The following is a 24,377-nucleotide window of genomic DNA, read 5'->3' as shown; positions in this document are numbered from 1 at the left end:
AAAGCCATCCTTTTGTTTCTATTCAATGCTTTCTCAAACGGAATTAATATCAATTTACTATACAATAAGGTTCAAAATTAAACTTAATAGAACTTTGTACAGTGGGCCTTACGAGGATAATAGAAAATAACGAGGGAATTCCTGTTTAAAGAGCATGAATGAATCATACACTCCACAATAAATTTATCATTACAGACATAACGTCACATGACTACTTGAAGTACAGTTCTCAACTCATTTTCAACCCTAATGGGTAAGAAATAAAGATATATTTGCAAACACAAACTGTGACTAAACATGTACATTTCATTATCAATTAATTATGAACCCTATCTGCGGGTAATAAGGTTTAAAATTAACTGATAGCAGCGGTAATAAAGTAAATGCGTTTGGTCGAACTGTTTACAGCAGTTGGAGCAGATAAATGCAAAAGCACCTTTAGTGTGTAATTTCATAATACTCTGTAATGATAAGAGAGAAATAACTGAATTTAGACTATAATTATTAAAATATTAAAGCTAATTTCCCGTGTACCATCCCCCACACTGTTAACTGTCCATCGGTGGACCTTATGCCTTTTGTAATAAGGTCCACTGATGGACAGTTAAGAGTGTTGCTGTTTGTACCACTTGAACTATGATTATATATTACAGTTTTTTTTTTTTATTATAAATGGGCTTACTCATGGCCACAGACTAGCCGAGGCGAAGACGTGGCCTACGATGGAGCGAGCCTGCCCAGAAGGTGTCTGTTCACCCTATATTTGAAGGTTGCCGGGTTATATGAGCTCGGAAATATAGACGCCGGCAAGGAATTCCATACCTTGGCAGTGCGCATAAGAAACAAGGAAGCAAAGCGCTTCGTGCGAATTGGTGGAATTTCTACCAAGTAAGGGTGGAAACCGGCCGTGCGTCTAAAAGTCCGATAGTAGAATGGGGACGGTGGAATAAGCTCATGTAGCTCTTGAGCACACTCCCCGAAGAGATTTTTAAGAGGTATAGAGGAAGAGGTAGGCTAAGGAGATTCAGTTATTTACTATATATGTGTTACGTACGTGTGCTGGCTTGCTGGCTAGAACCGAACTGGGGGTACCCGCAGATCTTCTTATCTACCCACACATGTCAATATATAACATGCCTTTCCCTCTGGATAGATGACACTTCACTATATTTCGAATTCAATATTTAAAGTCAGTTTTGCACTACACTGTTTATACACTTAAACTATATTGTTCACTAATACCCTAACATGCTTTCATAGTCTTTGTTATTATTTAGTAACTACCTAACTATTGGCTATCTGCACTCTAATATTCATCATCTCCACTATCAGACTCAATGTCTGTCCTACCATATCCTTGAAGAGCTATCTTTTTCAAGGATGGTCTGCTGGACGGTGGGCTTTCACTTGACCGGGGTCGTTTATTACTGTTCAGTTCATTTCTAGGCACTGTATCATCCGAATCCAGTACTACACACTCTTCTGGACCTTTAACACCAATCATCTCTCACTGACTTGGTGGAGGGATTCTTAATGTGCCAAAACCCTCATCTTCTCTTTCTTCTTCCCCTTGTTGAACTTCTTTACTATTACTTGCCTTGATTTCCGCTTGTGGTTCTTCTTCTGTGCCACTTCTAGTAAAACCAAGCATTTGGTTGACATGTCTAATAAATAATTTATTTCCTTGTTTAATTTTATATCTTAACACTCCAATCCTTTTGACTATTGTCCCTTCTAACCATCTCGGCCCAGCTCTATAGTTCTTGAAACAGACTGTCTCTCCCACTCTAAATTCTCTCACAGGTTTTGTTTCATTTTCCTGGATATCTTCTGTCTCCTTTTCTTGAATCGAAAGAGGGTGTAGCCTATCAAATTTAGTTCGGAAACGTCTATTGTTAAGGAGTTCCGCGGGTGTTTTACCGGTGACAGAACTGGGTGTTGTCCGCAACCCATACAATATCTTTTGCAGTCTGGTTGACCATGGGAGATGTGACATCTTTTTTAACTTCAATTTTATTGTCTGGACCGTTCTTTCTGCCTGTCCATTAGACGCAGGATGATATGGAGGTACCAGTATATGTCTAATACCATTCTGTTTAAAATACTGACATATCTCTTCTGACGTAAACGCTTTCCCGTTATCGCTCACTATGGTGTCTGGCAGCCCTTGTTCAGCAAATATCTCCTCTAGCTTATTAATTACCATACTTGAACTTTGGTCACTAACTATTTTGACCTCCGGCCATTTTGAGTAAGCGTCAATTAATATTAAGAAAACTTTGCCCATGAAAGGCCCTGCAAAATCAATATGCAGCCTAGACCAAGCCTTTGGTGGGGTAATCCATCTGTGCGTCACTTTGGCTGGCATATTCCTTACTTCCTTACAAGTTTGGCAATTATTTATCAAGCTCTCTATATCTCTGTCGAGACCAGGCCACCAGAAATAACTCCTTGCCATTGCTTTGGTGATAACTATACCATCATGATTGTTATGGAGCTCTTGAAGAACGCCTTCACGTAGCTTCTGAGGCACAATTACTCTACCTCCCCACAATATACAGTCATTGTATTCTGTTAATTCATCCCTTCTTACATAATAATCTCTATATTTCTCTTCTACTGTACTTGGCCAACCATTCCTAATCCAGAACATCACCTTTGCTAATATACCATCGGTTTTACTCAATTTAGCCACCTCCTTAGCCGTCATCTGTAACTCCACTGGTGTCTCATTGAGCAACAAAACATTCACCTCTTGCAGCTCTTCTTCTTTTCCACTGCTTTCAGGACCGGGCCATCTACTTAGGGCATCAGCATTCCCAATTTTTTTCCCTTCAACATATTGTAACTCGTAATCGTACGAGTTTAACAATAAAGCCCATCTTAACATCCTGGGTGATATCACATTAGGTATTGGCTTTTTTGGGTCAAATATACCCAAAAGTGGTTTATGGTCTGTCTGAATGACTATCTTACGGCCAAAAATATATGAGTAAAATTTCTGTACTGCAAAAATAATTGCAGCAGCCTCTTTATCAATCTGCGAATAATTTCGTTCATGAGAGCTCATCGTCCTGGAAGCAAACATGATTGGTCTCAAAGAACCATCCTCCATCCTGTGTTCCAGAACTGCACCCAGACCGTACTGCGAAGCATCACATGTGATAACCACCGGTTTCTTTAAATCATAATGTACTAATGTACTCCCTGTAGTCAACATTCTTTTCAAGAGACTAAAAGCTTGTTGGCAATTTGGTGACCATACCCATTTGGCTCCTTTCAATAACAACTTGTACAGTGGTTCAGCTACCGTTGCTTTCTGTGCTATAAATCTGTCATAAAAATTCAGCAATCCAAGAAAAGCCTGCAACTCCTTTACATTTTTTGGTGCCGACGTCTCCATTATAGCCTTGATCTTGTCTCCACAAGGATGTATGCCATTGGCATCAATCACATGTCCCAGAAACTCCACACTTGCCTTCCCAAACCTGCACTTCTCCTTGTTGACTCTTAACCCAGCTTCCTTTAGGACCTGCAAGATGCGTTGAAGTCTGTCACTGTGTTCTTGTATTGTGCGTCCAGTGACCACAATATCATCCAACAGTACTGCTGCTCCTGACACGCCTGCCAATAAGTTGCTCATCATGCGCTGAAAAATTCCAGGACAGGCTTTAACCCCAAAAGCTAATCTTTTGCACCGAAACAATCCTTTAGGAGTATTTAAAGTAAGTAGTCTTGAAGTCGGTTCATCGACTACCACCTGGGTGTAAGCCTGCTCCAAATCTATCTTACTGAAAATAATTCCTCCTTGCAAAACCGCAAAAGCTTCATTTAACGTAGGCAGAGGGTAAGTATCAGTCTCAGTAGCCGTATTCACAGTGGCCCTGTAATCCCCACAAAGTCTGACTTTCCCATTCTTCTTAATGATAGGTACTATAGGACTGGCAAACTCAGAATGACTCACCGGTTCCAAAACATCTTCTGCAACTAATCTATCAATCTCTTGTAAAACTCTCTCTTTAATTGCAAACGCCACAGGCCTACACTTCAAAAATTTTGGTTTCGCATCAGGTTTCAAAGGTATGGTTACTACCGGGCCGGTGTACTTTCCTAAACCAGACTGAAAAACTTCTTTATATTTTTCCAGTAAAGTATCTATACCTCCGTCCTCCAATTTCACGTTATAAATTCCATGAATATCAATCTTTAACTCTGGAAACCAATCACGGCCCATCAAATCAGGCCCATTGCCTTTCGCTATCAGCAAGTTTAATTTTGTATGTATGTTCTTAAACCTTACATCAACTGTGGCTTCTCCTAACAACTCCACCTGATTTTCCGTCCAGGTTGTTAACCTAACTCTTGAGTCATCTAACCTTGGCAAGTTTCCATTCCAAATTTTCCTCGCTGTACTTTCTCTCAACATGGTAAATGCCGCTCCAGAATCGACTTCCAAATTGACTAGTCGACCATTTAATTCTACATTTGCATAGAATGGAGCCACTTTGTTCGACACCCAATTACACGAGACATCCTCATACAATCCATTAACCCGACTCGATTCCTTTGACTTACTTTTGTCTCGTGTCTCCGAACATACCTCTGCAATATGGCCCATTCTTTTACACACATAGCACCTACTATATCTGAACCTACAGAAATTCCCGTGCTTTTTGCCACACCGCCAACAATCCTTGCTCGGTTCCAACGGTTTAGCTTTAATTTTATTAACCTCCATTGGCTCGTCACCGCCTGTACTAGTAGGCGCCACGCTAGAGGTCGCTGCCGTCGCTGGCGTCGCCATGACTATCACTCCGGCGTCCGCCGTTTCAGCCGTTAACGCTAATTTTACCGCTTGATCAAAAGTTAACGTTGTCTGTTGCAACAGTTGCTTTTGTATATCTTTATCACGAATGCCACATACTAACCGGTCGCGCAACGTACGATCCAAATCGGTAAAATTGCACTCTATAGCCAATTTACGCAAACTAGCCACGTACTCTTTTATATTTTCACTGCTCGATTGACACCTCATATGAAACTTATACGATTGCACTATCTCATTTTGTTTTGGATTAAAATGATCGTCTAACGTGGTCTTTACCGTTGTATAGGTTATGTCTGTGATCTTTTTCGGTGAAATTAACGACTCAACGAGATCATATAAATCACGACCACAAACTGCAAAGAAATTCGCCTTTTTTAACTCATCCGTCTGAATACTATTCGCGAGCAAACAATAGTCGAACCTATTCACGTAATTTTTCCAATTGTCTTTGTCCATATGAAATTCACAAAATTTTACCGCCATTTTATTCACCACACTAAATAACACTTTTAAACATTCAAACACTATGTTTAATGCACTTTTAGTCTATTTCCGAATTAAATCCCGTCGCCAGAATGTTACGTACGTGTGCTGGCTTGCTGGCTAGAACCGAACTGGGGGTACCCGCAGATCTTCTTATCTACCCACACATGTCAATATATAACAATATGTATAGGATCATCATCTTCCTCGCGTTATCCCGGCATTTTGCCACTGCAATCTGACCTTCCAATCTTTTTTTAAATGAATCTTTTATAATTAATTTATAGATGTGATTTAGTCCAACCTATTTTGAAATGAAGATTTAAAAGGCAATTCGTGCATTACATGCCCTACATACCGATATTCAGATTTAGTATATAAAATGAAAATGACTTGAAAATGTTACTTTGTGTAGGTATAATAAAGTGTGCCTAGAATGTGCAAAGTGAAAGTGTTCTTATGTAAGTTTCAAGCAACATTGTGCAAATGTTGTCCCATGTAATTTGTATGACTCATGTCTCATCATGAGGATTTTTAGTATGTATTTAGGTTATCTAAGAGTCACACAAACCCACCTCCAAAAAGCTACTGTCATAAAATTGAAGTTACACTCATGTGTTCAAGTTTTTATTTGTTTTTTTTTTTGTGTGAAACTTCTACTTGCTTTAAAAAAAATTGCATTGCAGTTTCTAGCAATGAAAATGAATACCAGAATTAAACACATACCTACTCCAGAAGTAATACATTTTACTTCAATATTTGAGGATGTCAAATTTTATGGTTTTTAGCATAACCTTGGTATGGCAGTGACTAGGTTCGGTGATTCTTAAGTTGGTTTATGTAAAAGTTGTTGTTATATTTACACAGGATTTGACACCACAGATTAGCATGCCATAGACAAATAGTGCCAGGTGTACATTTAAAATAGTCCAATGCATGAAAAAGGATCTTTCGTCAAAAAAAAATCTAATCGTTTCGTTTCGTCATATTTAGGAATATTAAAAAGCACGAATTACAAAACGAATATACTGAACATACTTCAAAATCTTTTATCATACACTGGCATAGACAACATAGTGTAGCATTTATAATATTTGAATAAATAAAGACCTCCCGGATAAACTCCTGGATTCTGCCACATTTCCCACTACTGGCTGCAGAAAAAAAGAAGAGAGATTAAGAAAAAAAGTAAAAATAAAGGTATACATACACATGGTGTTGTAATTTGGCTGTTGGTTGGGGTTTAGCTTGTCGGAATCCGTTTTGGAGCACTTACACAAGTCTTGGGTTTTCTGTAAATAAACATTGTTACATAGATAAGATACAGACTTAGAAGGAGATAATGTCAATATTTGTCTTTGATATCAAGGTTCTAGAAAAGAAAAAACCTCACAGATTATAATAAAAACAGTCTACTGGAAAACAATAAGAATAAACAAGAATGGCATTTAAATCTACTTGATTATTATGCTTTTATACTGTTTTTCTAGCATATTCAGGATAGAAAATATTATAGTAGAATTAAAAAAAAAAAAAACAATATGAAGGTTTAAAATTAAAACGAACCTTTGCTTTAGAACCTCGCCGTGGGAGTTAAGTTCCTAAAAAATCTATATTTTAACATGATGCAATACACGAAACACGTACGAATACAAACAATTCAAAGATAATATTTTTATACTTCAGGTAAAAAGCCTCTATAAACTAAAGTAGGTATGCTTCAAATCGTCTCAAAAGAGTGTAGTTCCACTTTTAAATCAAGTGGAGAAAGCGAAGACTGCTGTGGAATATGCTAGACTTAGCGGCGATGATCGATCTGTTTTCAAAACACTACACATTTCGTTTCGGGTATTACGCCATTTTAATGTACTCACCTTATACGCACTCCTCAAACACTAAAATACACAAACACGTATTCACAGTTATTTGTTTACTTGGAAAAGCAGGAATAAAACAATTTCACTGTGAAGAACTTATTATTCACCTTGATAAAATTATACTGACTCGATCTCGCGTTTTAATGACGTATGATTATGATTTCACTTCTTTTCAATGAATGAATGACATGATGTACCACGGTACCAACCTACTAGCATTTTCTATGGAAGCTCATTGGCGTACAATTTTAAGTAGTCAAAAAACTTGAATCTGATTGGCCGGCTTGTATGACAGAAACAAAAGCCACCAATAAAGTGTTAGCATGAGTTCTTCGTTTTATGTTTAGTTCATGGTTTAGTTTCATGTCTAAACGGAGTAAGAAACAGCGTATAACGGAACGTAGCGACTACTGTTAGTGGTGCTCCAATCGATTAGAATCGAATAACCTTTTGTAATGGAGCGGAAAATTATATCGATTAAAGAAATCGTATACCGTAACCGGTAATAACCGGTTAGATACCCTGAAGTCAGACTTTTGACATTGGAAAAAAATTAAGAAATACATCACTGGGGAAATGGGGGCGCCTCTTCCCTACAAAAGTAATTATAGCGTCGTCGCGCATTATAAACATCATTGGCCTCACGGTAAGAGGGTGCGACTTGCAAATCAGTTCCGAAAAACTCATTGGTACGAGCCGGGGTTTGAACACTTTGAATCCGCGACCTCCGGATTACAAGTCACACGCTCTTCCCAGACAGATATTTCCAGTCGCTTATTCGGTGAAGGAAAACTTCAAAATATCGTGATGAAACCGGAGTAATCCCAATAACTTAGAGGATATAACCAAACGGAGACGCCTGGTCTGTAATTTTCTGTACAGAAAGTCTGCCGATTTTTGCAGGTGAGGGGCACGTTAAATATATACGTAACGTAAAAATAGCCATGTCAGATAAACGTCAGTCCATACATTGTGTATGACCATTGGCCGCCCATTTTCATTTCAACAGAGGGGAAAGCCTGTTAATGACTATTTCGTTTGGTTATATCCTCTGAGCCCAATAAGGCCTAGTTTACCCTCTGGATTGGAAGGTTAGATGGCAGTCGCTTTCGTAAAAACTAGTGCCTATGTCAATTCTTGGGATTAGTTGCCAAGTAGACCCCAGGCTCTCATTACCCGTGGCAAAATTCCGGGACAACGCGAGGAAGTAGAGAAAGAAGCTGGCGAGTATTTTTGCTTAACGCATAAGCATTGTAATTCAGCGTGGTATTAATGCTGCCTTTGAACAGTTTGAACGTAGTGCCTACTGCCTATAAGGCCATCATTTCGAGTTTATAGTTTCCATTATTTTTTTTAAAGTTAAAAAACTAGGAGGTGCAAATACTAATTTGGAAACGTAAGTAGCGGTAAAACGAAAAAAAAGTAACAGATTCAACGAAACGTTATTTTGATGTAATGTTTATATTATTATATCGATAGGAACTAGGACATCACTAGAAATTAGCGATGTGACGAGTCCACTTTTTTTCAATTCGAATCATTCGAATTGATTCGGCCGCTGATTCGAATTCAAAATCGAGTTGACTCGACTCGACGATTCGCGTGGTTCGCGACAAGGTCACAGGCACAGGCGCGGAGCGAGTTGAGACGGCGAGTTACGCGGCAGTTGTTGTAAAAAGAACCTTCAGGGCACGGAATTAAGGTTTATTTTTGAATGGCCATACTAGCAGTGAACTCGAGTTGGGATACTTGGAATGGCGAATCGAGCGGCAGTTGTTGTAAAATGAACCTTCGGGTCACGGAATTAAGGTTTATTTTTGAATGGTCATAGTACCAACTCGAGTTGAGACGGCGAATCGAGCGGCAGTTGTTGTAAAAAGAGCCTTCGGGCTACAGTATTAAGGTTTATTTTTGAATGGCCTTAGTAGCAGTGTGATAGCGTTGACTCGGCTCGGCGAGTTGTTCGCCGAGTTAGCTAGTGGTCGAGTTGATTCGAATTGCCCATAGTCTTGATTCGAATTAACTCATCTGTAGGCTGATTCGAATTATTCGAATCAGATAACTCGACTCGCCCATCGCTACTAGAAATGTCAAATGTGCTAATGTCATAACATCGCCGTATTATAGGTTATAATACAAAATCTTTAATCGTACGATTGCTCAAGCTTCTAAAATGAGTATCTTAATAAAAAGGACCTCATTGCATCTTCCAATTGCACGTAAGTATATTCAATTTACTTTTTATGCAATTCCGGTCTCATAATACGTTTATTGTTCAGTGACAATGTTGAGTGATATATTTTCAACATTTCAGTGTTAAGTCGCAGTTTTAGCTGTACTTCTGCGCTGGAAATCAAGCAGTGGCGTGTCAGCAAAGGTCTGCCGGTGAATCGTAACGCGGAGGGCATACTTACCGACGGTCCGGATTACACTTTCTTGGATGGCCGTCCTACACCTTTGCTGGTAAATTTATTCAAATTTGCTCATGAACAGGACGCTATATCACAGAATAAATAATAGTACTTGGTACGGAAGACTCACTCTCTAACAAAACGCGTCTGTGCCGATCAGGACAGATATGGCCGCTAGGTGGCGACAGCGCCACGCGCGGCTTATGGTTAGCCACCAAAATTGGTGTGGAACGGATGAACTTTTAGCTACCTGTAGCAAAGCGACGAAATCGCGGAGTGAGCCACGCCTGGCTATAGTCACATTTTAGGGTTCCGCACCTCAACAGGACAAAAACGGAACCCTTATAGGATCACTCGTGCGTCTGTCTGCTTGTCACGACAGTATCTCGCGACGAGATAGACTAGCCGTCCTTTTTATTACATAGTTAGAAAAAGACGGGTAGTCTATCTCGCCGCGAGATACCGTCGCGCCAATCATGTGCTAGGCCTACTGATATCTAATGCTGTGTAATATTACCATTTTGTAATTTTCAGCATAAGCAAAAGCTGCGCATGGAAAAACAACAAGATTATGCATCCCGGATAGTTCAGCTTAGCTCCGAATTGGACTTCGCTAAAGAGAGATACCAGAACATACAGAAAGCCAAAGAGGAAGAGAGACAGAGAATATTGAACAACAGGTTGAAACCAAAAGGAGGAGCATTGAAGTAGAATTTTTGTTTGTAATTTTATTTAGGTAATAAATTGTGTTAAGTAGTTGCAGTTTGTTTTTAATTCAAGTACTGTTTAAGGTCAATCATCTACTGTTGGAAACCTTTTAAGCAGCAGATTTATTTATATTAAGTACTAGTGACCCGCCCCGGCTTCGCACGGGTTAACAAATTTGGACCTGACCAGCACACTTTGCCTCCGCCTGGGCTTTGCGAGCAACACGGCCGCGTAGTCGATACTCAGCACTATGACGGCGCGGCATACAGAAGTTAAAGTATACAAAAAATTCAACCCGAGTACGGAATATTTTCATATAAACCAACTTCCTAGAAGAAGAATATTCCAATATATAATATCCTACTTAAGATTTAGAAGTTGTTTATGGATATAGCTTAAGTCGATTGGGTCAAAATGTATAGATAGACACCTAATTCATCTAAATATGTGTAATTTAATAGCTTTAAGGCTCCATTGGGTCATACGACAAAAAGCACCATTATTAAAATGGCATTTAATGTCCCGAGCTAAAGTACTAAACATATTAACTACTATTGAAATGGGAATAAATACGCATACTGATGAGAACCGGGAAGTACCGGTACCGGGTCTTCAGAACCGGTTCTTTCGACACTATGAAATTCCCGGGAGCATGCCCTAATCAAATGTCAGTATGGGACCCGTTGTCTTAAAGCAATACAAAAGTCACAAATGATGTTCAAAGTCTGGCACCCGCACTTTACTGACGAAACGCTTCATAGAAAATGGCAATACATCGTGGCGTCACCATGTAATGTTAGAAGTTTCAATGTATGGAAAACAAGGAAATTGCGATTTTGTCGGTGAAATATTGCGTTTATGTATGGTTGCTATACTTACAATATTTTTTTCAATAAAATGTAAGAATTCGAATGGTATCATTATTTTTAAGGTTACCTCAAAAGGAAAAAACGGAACCCTAATAGGATCACTCGTCTGTCTGTCCGTCCGTCTGTCACAGTCTTATTTTCTCCGAAACTACTGGACCAATTAAGTTAAATTTGGCACACATATGTAAGTTTGTGACCCAAAGATGGACGTGTAGCGATAACGTAAATAAATGAATTTTAAATATGGAGGCCATTTTTGGGGGTAAATGAGAAAATTAAAAAATAAAGTTTTTCAAGCTACCTATATGCAGAGGGGAAAATCTCCGGGTCACGATGGCCTTAGCATCGAACACCTAAAGTATGCGGGTGTACATCTGCCTCGCGTTTTGGCTATGTTTTTTACTTTGTGTTTGCGTCATGCTTACCTGCCTGAGCAGCTAATGAAAACAGTAGTTGTCCCGCTAGTGAAAAATAGGACAGGGGACGTGGCGGAGTTTACAAATTACAGGCCTATCTCACTTGCGACTGTAGTTGCTAAAGTGCTTGACAGCTTGCTTAACGATCACCTCAGTAGACACATAAAACTGCATGATGCTCAATTTGGGTTCAGGGCGGGAATGTCTACTGAGAGCGCTATTTTGTGCCTTAAGCAAGCTGTCAGGTACTACAAGGACAGAAACACGCCAGTATTTGCGTGTTTCCTTGACTTGTCTAAGGCATTTGACCTGGTAATAAAACAACCGTGCCACCAGAATGCGTGTCCCTACTCAAGTTTTGGTATACCCACCAGGTCAATCAGGTTAGATGGGCTGGGGAATGGTCTGACCAGTATAAACTGGAATGCGGGGTAAGACAGGGGGGGTTAACGTCTCCTGTCCTATTTAACTTATATATAAACGAGCTGATTGAGGAGCTGAGCAGCATGCATGTCGGCTGTCATATAGATAATGTGTGTGTTAATAACATAAGTTACGCTGATGACATGGCGCTGCTTGGTCCCTCAATCAACTCGATTAGAAAGCTCCTGGGAAAATGTGAGAGTTACGCGGCCCAGCATGGCCTTAGGTACAATGCGAGTAAAAGTGAGATGGTGGTCTTCAGAGCCCGTAAATACAATCCACAAATGGTACCTTCGGTCATGTTGGGAGGTGTAGCTCTTAAAATTGTAAAACAATTTAAGTACCTAGGGCACGTAATCACGGAGGATTTAGAGGATGACCTCGATATTGAAAGAGAGAGAAGGGCCCTAGCAGTCAGAGGCAATATGCTCATTCGTAGATTTGCACGATGTACGAGGGAAGTCAAACTTACACTATTTAAAGCGTTTTGTACATCCTTCTACTCGTGCAGTCTATGGGTGAAACATACGAAGCGCGTCTATAACGCGCTCCGTATACAATACAATAACATCTTCAGGATGATGTTAAAGCTGCCTCGCCACTGCAGTGCGTCAGGCATGTTTGCCGAGGCGCACACGGATGGCTTCCATGCCATCAGACGCAAGAGGGTAGCCTCTTTGCTGAGACGAGTGCGAGACAGTAATAACAACATCCTGAGGATGGTAGCTGGACGCCTTGACTGCCCAATGTTAAAATATTGGGTCAGTATTGTGACGGGAAGGGCATAAAATGTATATATATTGGGTGACTCCTTTTTCTGTTTTTGTTTTTAATTCTGTTTTTGTTTTTAATTATGCATTTATATGTAGGTACTAACATCTAGTTTCTAAGTTTTCGATGTAAGTAGACTAACACTATGGATGTAAAAGTCTGAAATAAACAAATTTTTTTTTTATTTTTTTTTTATTTTATATCGTGTTACATATCAAATGAAAGAGCTCATTCTAAGAATCTGAAATAATTTTTTTTTAATAATTTTAGGATAAATAGTTTAGCAGTTATTCAAGAAAATAGGCAAACAATTACCATTCCCTCCCCACCCCTTATCTCCGAAACTACTGGGTTTAAAATTTTGAAAAAAAAATATACAAAATAGGTCTTTACCTATAGATGACAGGAAAACCTATTATAAATGTGCAGTTAAGCGTGAGTCGGACTTAATGTACGGAACCCTTGTACCGCGAGTCCGACTCGCACTTGGCCGGTTTTTTTCCTATTAGGAAGTAAAAAAAATTTTTTTGTACCTTTAAGGCTTTGTATTTTTTATTATTCCCATATATTTTTTAAAATTCCAATGTTTGTGATAAATTGCTCATTTTCTATCTATTTAACTAGATTTAGTTATAAAATTCAACATGTGTCAAATACCCTATTGTTAGGAATTTATATGTAGGCAATGATATTATATAACCATAGATATAGGTTATACTCATACTTGAGGAGCGCAAAAAATACTTCCATATTTATTTCTGTGCCTACGAAGAAATCTGTTATTTTGGATTTATTCTCTCATTCCATCCATCTTTGTCACACTCGTTGTTAAACATAAGGTCGTCTCTTTCTCTTTCGGTGTGCGGGAGCTCGTTAGCACGTGCGCATTTCTCGATTGTCCAGCCACAACTAAAGGCAACTTGTCCAATTTGTCACAAGGTAAGCGCTTCAATTTTGGAACGCCTATAACCTATCTTGAGTTATAAATCATTTTATGTAGGTACATTAATTAACAAAAGTCACTAGTAAATTGACATTCAGAGACAATTTTAATATGGCGGTTTGTTTACATAGTTAGCAAGTTCCATATAATGACACTAATGTATTTGCATTCTTCTAGTTTAGTTGGTTAGAGCACCATTTGTTTTCGTCGTAAACAAGTAAGTACGTATGCGAAAGTTCGCATATTGCTAAAAAGAAAGTGTGTTATCTTTTTTCCATCAATAACAATATTATAATTATACTGGATCAACCAAATCTTGTCAGTAGTAAAAGGCGGCAAATTTGAAAAATCGCGGGTTAGCAACACTGTGTTCGAATAATTCCAAAATCGCGTGTCATCTGCGTGTTATCTGTGGAATGTGGATCGTGAACGACAGCCATCATCTTATTGTTTACATTCTGAATAGTTTCTATTCCAAGAGAAATTTCTGCTGTCACCATTAAATACCAAGATTATGCATGACCTCAAGCAAAGCTAAGGTGCCTACAATGTACAATCATGCTCGTTGACGGTAAACATTACTACAATTTGAGGTTATGATAATTCACTCGAACTGACGTATGAAGGGTGGAAAATAAACACGTTTTGGTTCGATGTACATTGCTGCTTTTCTTAGCGCAATTCTGCTCTTTGAGTGTTACATGGTGTTACCCTACTTTAATTTGCAGTACATTGCTACTGACAAGATTTGCTTGACGCACTATAATTCTCGTATATTTGCAAGGTATTAATTTATGTTCAAAGTATTAACTACCTACTTGAACAATACGTAAATTCTGAAATTATATTAACACCCAACGATGCTTAAATTCAATTTTAAATGAATCTGCTACGTAAATCGAATCTCTGTCGACATGATGATGGCTTAATTCCATTCAGATAGTAAATTGTGAATGACTGAATGATAGTCAATCTGTGCTGCTTAATGAATGATAGGTAATACAATAAATGAATTACACACGCTAATGTGCTTATGGTATATTATGTTGAACTTAATGGACGAAATAATGACTGCGATATCGACGTAGGTGCTATATACAAATATTTACTAGGTATATAGGTAGCTCAAATATTTCTAAGCACGCTAATGCCTAGATTTCTGCCATGCTTGTCCGATTATAACAATTGGTGACAAAATAAGAAAAGAAGATAAACATTGTAAATTTAATTGCAACTTATTTTTTATTTTATATATAACTAGTGACCCGCCCCGGCTTCGCACGGGTTAACAAATTATACACAAACCTTTCTTAAGAATCACCATATCGATATGTGATGAAAACCGCATGAAAATCCGTTCAGTAGTTTCCGAGTTTATCGCGAACATACAAACACAAACAGATAGACGCTGCGGGGGACTTAGTTATATAATAAGATTGATCAATTTAGAAATGCTAATTTAGTTAATGGGAGGTAAGTACTTACATTAAATTTAATAAATCCTCCGATTTGAATAGCATTTGGACTCCCGTCCTGAAATACTTAATGAAAATAATGAATTATGAAACGTTTTCAATGAGTAGGTACCCTAAATTCTCGACCCCTGGCTTTGACAGCTAATTAGAGCGATTTTAAAAGTGAATTGTCAAGAAACATCACAGATTTTGACCTTATTTTTTTAATGAAATGGTTGGAAAGGTTTTAAAGCCTGACCAGGAATATATAATCACGCGCCATGTTGCGGAATTTCACTGGAACTCATTTTTTCAAACTATACTGAACTCTCACCCTTTACATGAGAATAACAGCGCCCTCTTGACAATGTTCATATATCACTGACCAGGCTTTAAATGGGAGCGCAAGGATGTCGGTTCGAATCCCGGTCCGTAACAATGACTTTCTCAGAATTTTCTAGTGGGTAGTGAGTGTAGTGACCCTGCCGGCGAAGCCGATGGTCCCAGGTTCGAAACCCGGTAAGGGCATTTATTTGTGTGATGTGCAGGGATATTTGTTCTTGAGTCATGGGTGTTTTCTATGTATTACATATGAGTATGTATAATGACATTTCACCGTATTTAAGAATTATTTCGCTTAAAATTTAGTTTTTTCTTCGAAAGTGTGATAAAAATCATTGTGTGTAACTCCGGGAGTAAGAATATTGCAAGCTCGGGTATTTCATTCCCTCCAGCCTGCGGCTTTGTATTGTTTGTCGCGTTGTGTTGTTGTGTATATACAATAGCCACTGTTCTATATTTGACCGCGGCAAAGGTCGACCATAAAAGGATTAACCCGCTTGGTCACCCCCTAATAGGTTGCGGCGTATCTCGTTTCAAACAATGAGGATCCAATGGAATTTCATTAACCGGACCTTTCACAGATATTGATGGTTTATTAACGATACACTGATGTAGCATAATAAGTACCTACAATGACCCACATATTGTGAACCCTCATAACATTGTGGTTGCGTCAAAATTGTGTCATTGAATTTTAATTCTTAACTAGCAGAAACGTCTGCGTAAGATGCTAAAATTTAAAAGTGGAAAACTTTGACTGGACTGGAGTATCTATCCAGAGGCCGTGAGTTCAAGTCTCACCCGAGACAGTAATTTTTCCACTTTTAAATGTGTCATTAAAGTTTGAAACAGAGTCAATTAACATTGACGAAGCTCATTATTATCATATATGAGGCAGGAATATTTAATGCTGTAAATGTCACATTCGAATTTCAGCAGTGGGAAACCGTCAAATGTACTACTAATTCGCTTGTAAAAAAGGCATTTCATAAGCTTACCCGCTTTAGGCTTCCATCCCCTACTTACTACCTACGTCAAAACGTGACATCCGCTTGTATTACAAGTCAAGCTTTTGAGAAACGGGCCCCATTGCAGTTAGTCGACCACAACCAGTGAAACCTGTTGCGAAACGGCGGTAAATAAAGGTAATAAAATAAATTTCGCGATAGACTCATCTATAATGTGAGGTAATACATGTCATGTGTTTTAAGGGCCTACTGCAGCCGCGTCTGGCGCTTCGTAAACCACGCCCGCTAGTTCTTCCCTCCCCGCTAACACGCACACATGGAAACGCTTCGCGCCGCACGTGAAGTTTGTGTGACCTTTTAGCACCATCTAACGTTACAGAAGTTAACTACCATTATACGCGGTCGCTGCGGTCGGCCAGAAACTTAAATTCGGAAAAAATTGAAACAGATGGCGTTGTTACTTGTTCATAATAGCAAACAATAAAATAATTAATTCATAAACCTGCATATTTATTGTTGTTTTGGAAGATGTTAACAGCATAGAAGCAGCAGCATATATAGCATATAAGTTAAGAGTATTGATAATAAGAAAATAGCACAAGAACAGAAAAGAGATTATTTTTGATAAAATATGATGAAAACAGATTTACTTGATTACGCTCACCTGACTTTGCGGTCACTAAATGCAAATTTCAACCTTATTGTTATGGGGTTACAATACCCCTGGGGTTGCAGGCGTCCATGGTCGTTATTATTATAAATGCTTTGGTTGAAATGCTTTTTAACCCTCGAATTTTTCATAGGTACAGTCACCTGCAATAATATGTTACTCTTCGACGGCCGCAAAAATATGTGACACGCTCTTATGGCTCTACAAATAAGATCTAACATGATCTACCGCAAAACGGCCTTCGGTGTGTAACATATTATTGCAGCTGACTGTACTCGTATTCATTGTTGTATAGGTAGGTATTAATATCTTTTATCCGATCGATTTGCATTTATTTGAAATAAATCACAGTGTTTAGTAATTATATGTTTTATTGAATAAGAGATTATTTAGGTATGTAAGGAATACAGGGTGCCTTTTTGAAACACTCATTTTTAGGGTTCCGTAGCCAAATGGCAAAAAACGGAACCCTTATAGATTCGTCATGTCTGTCTGTCTGTCCGTCTGTCCGTCCGTATGTAACAGCCACTTTTTTCCGAAACTATAAGAACTATACTGTTGAAACTTGGTAAGTAGATGTATTCTGTGAACCGCATTATATTTTCACACAAAAATAGAAAAAAAAAATTTTTTTGGGGGCTTCCCATACTTAGAACAACTGAAACTCAAAAATTTTTTTTTCATCAAACCCATACGTGTGAAACCCATCTATGGATAGGTCTTCAAAAATGATATTGAGGTTTCTAACATCATTTTTTTCTAAACTGAATAGTTTGCGCGAGAGACACTTCCAATGTGGTAAAATGTGTGTGTCCCCCCCCTGTAACTTCTAAAATAAGAGAATGATAAAACTAAAAAAAATATATGATGTACATTACCATGCAAACTTCCACCGAAAATTGGTTTGAACAAGATCTAGTAAGTAGTTTTTTTTTAATACGTCATAAATCCCCTAAATACGGAACCCTTCATGGGCGAGTCCGACTCGCACTTGGCCGCTTTTTCTGGATAATTTTGAATTTCAATTGTCAGGGGTGCCTACATTATTTTTTAATACATTTTACAACGACAACAAACAAAAGTTCAAATTCGCCGTATTTTTATTACCCGGGTCGATCGCAACAAAATAGAAAATCATGTTTTTCAAATCTAAGCGTTATTGTAATTTATCTCAAATAACCAAAAAGTCAATCTGACTAGAACTTAAAAACGAACTGAATTATTTTAATATGTCGATTTTTCTTGGTGACCCAGGAGATTTTTTTTTTATCTCATAAAAAAAGAGCGTATCCCAATCGCGTATCGGTTTTGGTTTTTACTTATAAGTGTGAAAAATATATTCTACCATATACGAAGGATGTGTGTTTTTTCATGTTTTATGTGTCTTTTTGTACAATAAAGTGTTTTACTGCTACTAATATATCATATTAACGATTAACTAAAAAGGTATTTACATCTAATTTAACTGGTCAATTATTAAAGTCCGCTAAAATTAATATATATTCAAAAAAATATTTGTTAATATGTCCTAAAATCATGGCTCATTTTTTAAGTCTCCTGACTTACCAAACATATCGCAACGAAGGCAAGGGTACAACGCGGCATCTTGAACCTAATAACGTAACGTTTCAGTTACTTTTTTAGTCGCCGACCATTTTATCCGGGGTACGAAAAGAGGTATTAGATCTATCCTGGGTCTAATATGTTATAAAAACATAGTTTTTTGAAAAATGTTCGTAGGTAGTACACAAAATTTACATTTTCTTTTAAATGTGATTTGGGTCATCGTTCTCCCTGGTGACTTTTCTGGTGACCCAAGAGACATCAATTTTATTATGACTCAGGAGACTTTTTTTCTATGCACTTTGATTTTTTTGATGCGCTAATTTTGTAATCTAAAATAACTTTAAACTGCTGATATACTTATATCACTTTGCTGATGAGTGGAAGTGGAATTTAAACTTAATTTATTGTTCTCTCCCTTGACATTTTGGCATACATTTGACATGCTGCAGTCATGCAGTGCACTCCTAACGTTAATAAAGCCATAATTTTTAGAAAAAGTTTTAGGAAAACTCACTCTTGAGCTTAAAACGATTAAGTCCTTATCATATTATGTTAGATTTTTAGTACAGACCCCAAATCAGTGAAAATGTGTCTTAGCCAACTAAATTTGTCTCTGGGAAAAGTACGATATCCCTAAAAAATGTACGTACATTTCGCATTTTTCTGAAGGAACGGAATTCATAAATTGGGTTATTATTATTTTTCAGATTATTTGATTGCATTATATATCACCAAGATAGATAGAACATTTAAGTTACCAGAAGAAAAGCATTTGTGTTCTTTTATACAGTGTGGAAAAAGTAGGTTCGATTCCCGGGCGCGACTAAGCGAATTTAAAAAAAAACAACGTGTTGCATTCCAGGAGTGCCGACAGAAGTGAAAACTCAATGACTAGTCCAAAATGTCTGCAGCACTATGTATAATTGACCCATCCTCCTTTCTATTGAAAACTTTTGGTTCCGAAATTGCTGGTCAGTGAGCTTGTTTAAAATTCGAAATTCAAATTTATAGCGTTAATTGTTTAAAATTCGAATAGAAATTGTAAAGTTACCTTGCAGACCTCGCGTCTTTGAATGCAGTTGTTTCTTTAAAAACAATAATGTTTCATTTAAGTAAAATGAGCAAACTTAAGGTTTTAAGGCACTTTCCCTCCAGGGCCCATAATTTTTTTCCACCCGGTAGTAGACAACTATTTTTTTCGACTAAATGAAGTTTTATTAGATAAATCGTTGATCACATGGTTCGTTTCACACATCACATCAAATCGTTTGTAATCACAATCAAAATTTGTCAAAAGTAATGAAATTTATGCCAAAAAAACATAAATAAAACATATAAATTCAACACATTTTTTTAATAAAAATCTTTCTCGATGATATAAAAAAGAACATCGACAAATTATGTTCAAAGAATTAATATCAGAACAGATGTCATAATTAGGATTGGCTACTTTAAGAAAGGGACAGAGAGATTTAATCCTCTCGCTCTGCACGTTTTTCTCATTCCTCCTTGTCAAGCCAAAATAAACTATAAAATGATAGTAACACAGTACATTGTAATATTCACTTTTTCCACGGTATCATGTCATTGTAAATTACTTATGTGAAATTGTAGTGGCGTGCGACTTTCAAACCGGAGGTCACGGGTTCGAACCCCGGCCCATGCAAGTGAGTTTTTGTAAGTAGGGACCTTTTTTAGTGGTACTTAAATATAATAACTTTTCGTATTATTGAAATAAAATATTTTATTCAAACAAACTTAATAATATAATAATTAAAACGAATAATATCAATTAGTTTTTAATATTTATTCAATTATTTTAAATTATTTGAGCATGAAACATACTAGATTTATTTTTATCATTACAATATAAAAAAAGCAAAAAATATATTCTTATAAATATTTTATTTTCAAACAAAAATAAAGCAAAAAGTTACGGTTAGATTCTGATGGCTAAATACCAAACAGCTACCGATACATTTCAATATCTGTCGAAATTTCCTAACCCGTTGTAACTGACAAAGAGTATAGATTTCGACGTAGCATGACGTAGCTAAGCAAACACGCACACATGCGTAACGTATAGGCCTGTAAGAAGGCACCATCATAGGTTTACCTCCGATTCCGTTACTACTCAATGGAGTTACGACTCAACGTTTATTGGATATTAAAATTTTACGTAATTCGGAGCGCTACGCGAAGTGACATAGGTCTTACCTCTTTGAGGCACGACGGCCATCTAACATTACTGGCATAAAGGATGCATTTATGACTTTGACGCATGACAGAAAGAGAAACCGAACTGCGTAAAATGGGCGTTTGCTGTTGAATTCATAAAATCAAAAATCTATAATAAATCCATCGGTAAAGGATAATAAGTTAATATTTAGTTCTTTGAAAGTTAAGACGAGATGAAAACCTTTGCTGTAAGGTGGATTGTGCTGGATATGGATGTGTTTTCTAGTTGCACGAAGCTAAAACCGAAAAATGAACACGTAAGTTTGGATTTATTTTCTATCGAGAAAATTTTAAGCATTCGTGTTTCGACTACTATCAAATCACTTATCATATAGTCAAGAAACATATATCCGAAAATCACTACTGTTTGTTTCCGGGGCTAGCCACTGCCACGTATCTAAGATCCTGTTATTTTTCGATGCACGGCCTTAATAGGCAGGGTTGGGCAAAATACTGGCTTCCACGTATTTGAAATACAAATTACAAAATACATTTTTAAAAGTATTTGAAATACAAAATACAAACTACTTTGGTGACGGGTATTTGAAATACAAAATACAAATTACAGTGTTTAAAATAATGTATTTCAATTACAAAATATACCTTTATTTATTTTTTTGTTTAGCATTTAGTTTTAACGTTAACGAATATCCTTTCATATAAACTTACAGGGTCATTGCGCTAGTTTACGTCCACTTGACGAAATTTGAATATATACCTACATTCCTGCACAAATTTGGACTGATTTCAATCCTTATGTCTAAGGCGTCTAAGCAATATATCTGTCTACATATAACAATGATATTTCGCAAAAAGGAAGCGCTGGTGGCCTAGCGGTAAGAGCGTGCGACTTGCAATCCGGAGGTCGCGAGTTCGAACCCCGGCTCGAACCAATGAGTTTTTCGGAACTATGTACGAAATATCATTTGATATTTACCAGTCGCTTTTCGGTGAAGGAAAACATCGTGAGGAAACCGGACTAATTCCAATTACGGCCCTAGTTTACCCTCTGGGTTGGAAGGTCAGATGGCAGTCGCTATCGTAAAAACTAGTGCCAACGCCAATTACTGGGATTAGTTTCCAAGCGGACCCCAGGCTCCCATGAGCCGTGGCAAAATGCCGGGACAACGCGAGGAAGATGAAGATTTCGCAAAAAGTAGTAAATTAAAAATGAAATATATATTTGATAATCCGTCAAGTCGTCGAAAACTAGTGCATGGACGGAAACTACTGCAATGACCCTATCCCCTAGATTTAAACGAAAAGTTCCACGCAGAAGTTGACCTATGCCAGCCAATGAAAATTGTATCTCGGCTGGATCGGAGGTTCGCGGTCGGCTCACAGCTTGTGCGAGAGATTAGACATTTTAGGATTATAGAATTTAATAAAATGTATTTATAGAAATGTATTTTGAAGCTTGAAGTATTTGAAATACAAAATACTAAATACATGTGAGTGCAGTATTTGAAATACCAAATTGTTCACGCCTCCACTGCGTGACGACAAGACCGGAGGACGATTCCGGGCTGCGGGGCGCGGGCGGCGGGCACCGGCGCCGGAGCGGCGCGGCCGCTGTCTCCCCACTCACACTCCACGAACGACCGGCATGGCACTATGTCGCGTCCGCGCATCAAGCGCCTCTATTTTTACATTTTTTATTAATATAATTCATTTACTGTGTACAGGGTTGTTTTGTTTGCTGCCATCAGCCCCAATCCTGCATAAGTTGGCGACCAGCAACAGGACACGGCCAGCAAGCAATGGCCAGTGAAGTCCACAAGAAAGAATAAAGAAGCCATCCCAGTGCCTGCACTATCACGCACTCGTCGGGCGAGGCCAACATCACGGGTCCAAAGGTCACGCAGCGGATATTTCTCGAAGTCTCTCGGACAGCCATCGCTCTGGAAGACCATTCGCAAAGGAAGTAGCCCGTTCCGTATAAACCTCCGTTTTGATTCCCTTGCACCCCTTTTCGATTTGTTGTGAATAGTGTCGTGAGTTTGTGGATAGGTATAATTAGTGTTAGTGTGATCCAAATTTGCACTATCAAATCGTAAGTAAAACAAATAGTTAACTTACAGTTCAAGTGAATTTAGTTCAGTCGCCGGTAGGTACAGAGAAATCTACCTAACCGGGATTGCAAACATAAAATATAGCATAGATTCGCTAAGTAATTAGCAATAAGTATCTACCTACGTGAATACGTACAGTTGTAGAAATAAGTATTGAATCTTTATTGCCTCCGTCAGACATTTAGGGCGCAGTTTAGGCATAGATTCGTTTAGGTATTTAGCCAGTTGTAATTAATATTGCAACGTGGCAATTATCAACCCGAACAAAGGGTACAGTATTCGTAACTTGTTTACGACATATATTTCGTGTTACATTTGTGCGCCGAGCATAAAAAAGGTTACGATTAAGGATAAATACTTAAAATTACGATAAATAGTCCCACTTAACCCTTTGATGGTCCAAACTTAGTTTTACTTAAGCGATTGTTTTCATTTACGCATTTTTGTGTTTATTTCAACGGTGCATTTCATCGCTAAATATTCGTTAATACTCATCATAGCTAAACTATTTCTGTTTTTTCTTATTAACCCATTCTGCACCAAACTTACAATTTATTTGCGTATTTTGCCTTCCCCTGTTATTGCATCCGCAACAATCATAGCACATCGCTTTAGCCCACGCACCGAACATTCCAGGTGGTTGTGGAGCGGCGCTCAGCTACTTCGTTGCCGCGGGCTTGTTGCTAAGCGCTCGGCGGTCAGCGCGCCGGCTACAGCGCCACGTGTCCGCGCAACAGCGCACTCGCATATCTGCTTGCTTCGCCTCGCTGGAATTTGGTTTGCTTGCACATTCTAACCCTTCTCTTCATTTATTTATTTGTGTGCATTGATTCAGTGAATATAAATAAAATGTCGGACACTGATAGCAAGGATAGCGGGGAAATGGACGAAGTGAAACTGAAAATGTTAGTTCGAAAACGCGGTACTATTAAATCGCGGATTACTAAATTTAAGGAATTTCTTACTCCGTATGAACAGATTAGTAAGGAAGAGTTGACCACTAAGAATATAAGCGATATTAATTTAAGACTAACAAAGGTCAACGAACTCTTTCAAGAATTTGAATCTGTTCAGACGAGGATAGAATCTAAAGACAGTGAAGCTAATTTAGATAAACGTTTGCAAGAAAGATTTGAAATAGAAAATCAGTTTTACTCGGTCATTTCCAGCGCTGAGGAAATGGTCTCCAGCCATGAGAAGCGAGTCGAAAGCCCCAGCAGGAGGCTTTCAACTGGAAGTAGTTCTAATCATCATTGCGCTGGTCACTCTGGCCAGCTACGTCTCCCGACGATAAAATTGCCCACTTTTGATGGGAATTATACAAAATGGCTCGAATTT

At 38.1% G+C, this 24,377-nt stretch overlaps 2 protein-coding genes and 1 long non-coding RNA gene across 3 annotated transcripts in view; 1 reads left to right on the top strand and 2 right to left on the bottom strand.

Moving 5' to 3' along the window:
• LOC134652040 (protein lifeguard 1-like) overlaps window positions 1–6,467 on the bottom strand; it is a 30,533-nt gene extending 24,066 nt beyond the window's left edge. The window contains exon 1 of the mRNA XM_063507193.1: window positions 6,422–6,467. Within this exon, the coding sequence (XP_063363263.1) occupies window positions 6,422–6,452 (31 nt within the window). The 5' untranslated portion in view covers window positions 6,453–6,467. The remainder of the gene's footprint in view (window positions 1–6,421) is intronic.
• LOC134652054 (uncharacterized) overlaps window positions 1–24,377 on the bottom strand; it is a 257,015-nt gene that overhangs the window by 220,761 nt on the left and 11,877 nt on the right. The window lies entirely within an intron of this gene.
• Window positions 9,286–10,361, top strand: LOC134652153 (large ribosomal subunit protein mL52). Its single transcript, XM_063507316.1, has 3 exons — window positions 9,286–9,407; window positions 9,503–9,651; window positions 10,134–10,361. The coding sequence occupies exons 1-3, from the start codon at window positions 9,362–9,364 to the stop codon at window positions 10,308–10,310; spliced, it is 372 nt and encodes a 123-aa protein (XP_063363386.1). The 5' UTR covers window positions 9,286–9,361; the 3' UTR covers window positions 10,311–10,361.

Source organism: Cydia amplana, chromosome 11 (assembly GCF_948474715.1).
Source record: "Cydia amplana chromosome 11, ilCydAmpl1.1, whole genome shotgun sequence".
Lineage (NCBI taxonomy): Eukaryota > Metazoa > Arthropoda > Insecta > Lepidoptera > Tortricidae > Cydia > Cydia amplana.
The sequence above is the reverse complement of the archived record's forward strand: the minus strand, read 5'-3'. Positions and strand labels throughout refer to the sequence as shown.

Bases quoted from the DNA above. Each gene is read 5' to 3' on its own strand.
- LOC134652153 (XM_063507316.1), top strand. From the start codon at position 9,362: ATGAGTATCTTAATAAAAAGGACCTCATTGCATCTTCCAATTGCAC. The intron at 9,408-9,502 runs GTAAGTATATTC...TCAACATTTCAG, and splicing joins ATTGCATCTTCCAATTGCAC to TGTTAAGTCGCAGTTTTAGC. The intron at 9,652-10,133 runs GTAAATTTATTC...TGTAATTTTCAG, and splicing joins GCCGTCCTACACCTTTGCTG to CATAAGCAAAAGCTGCGCAT.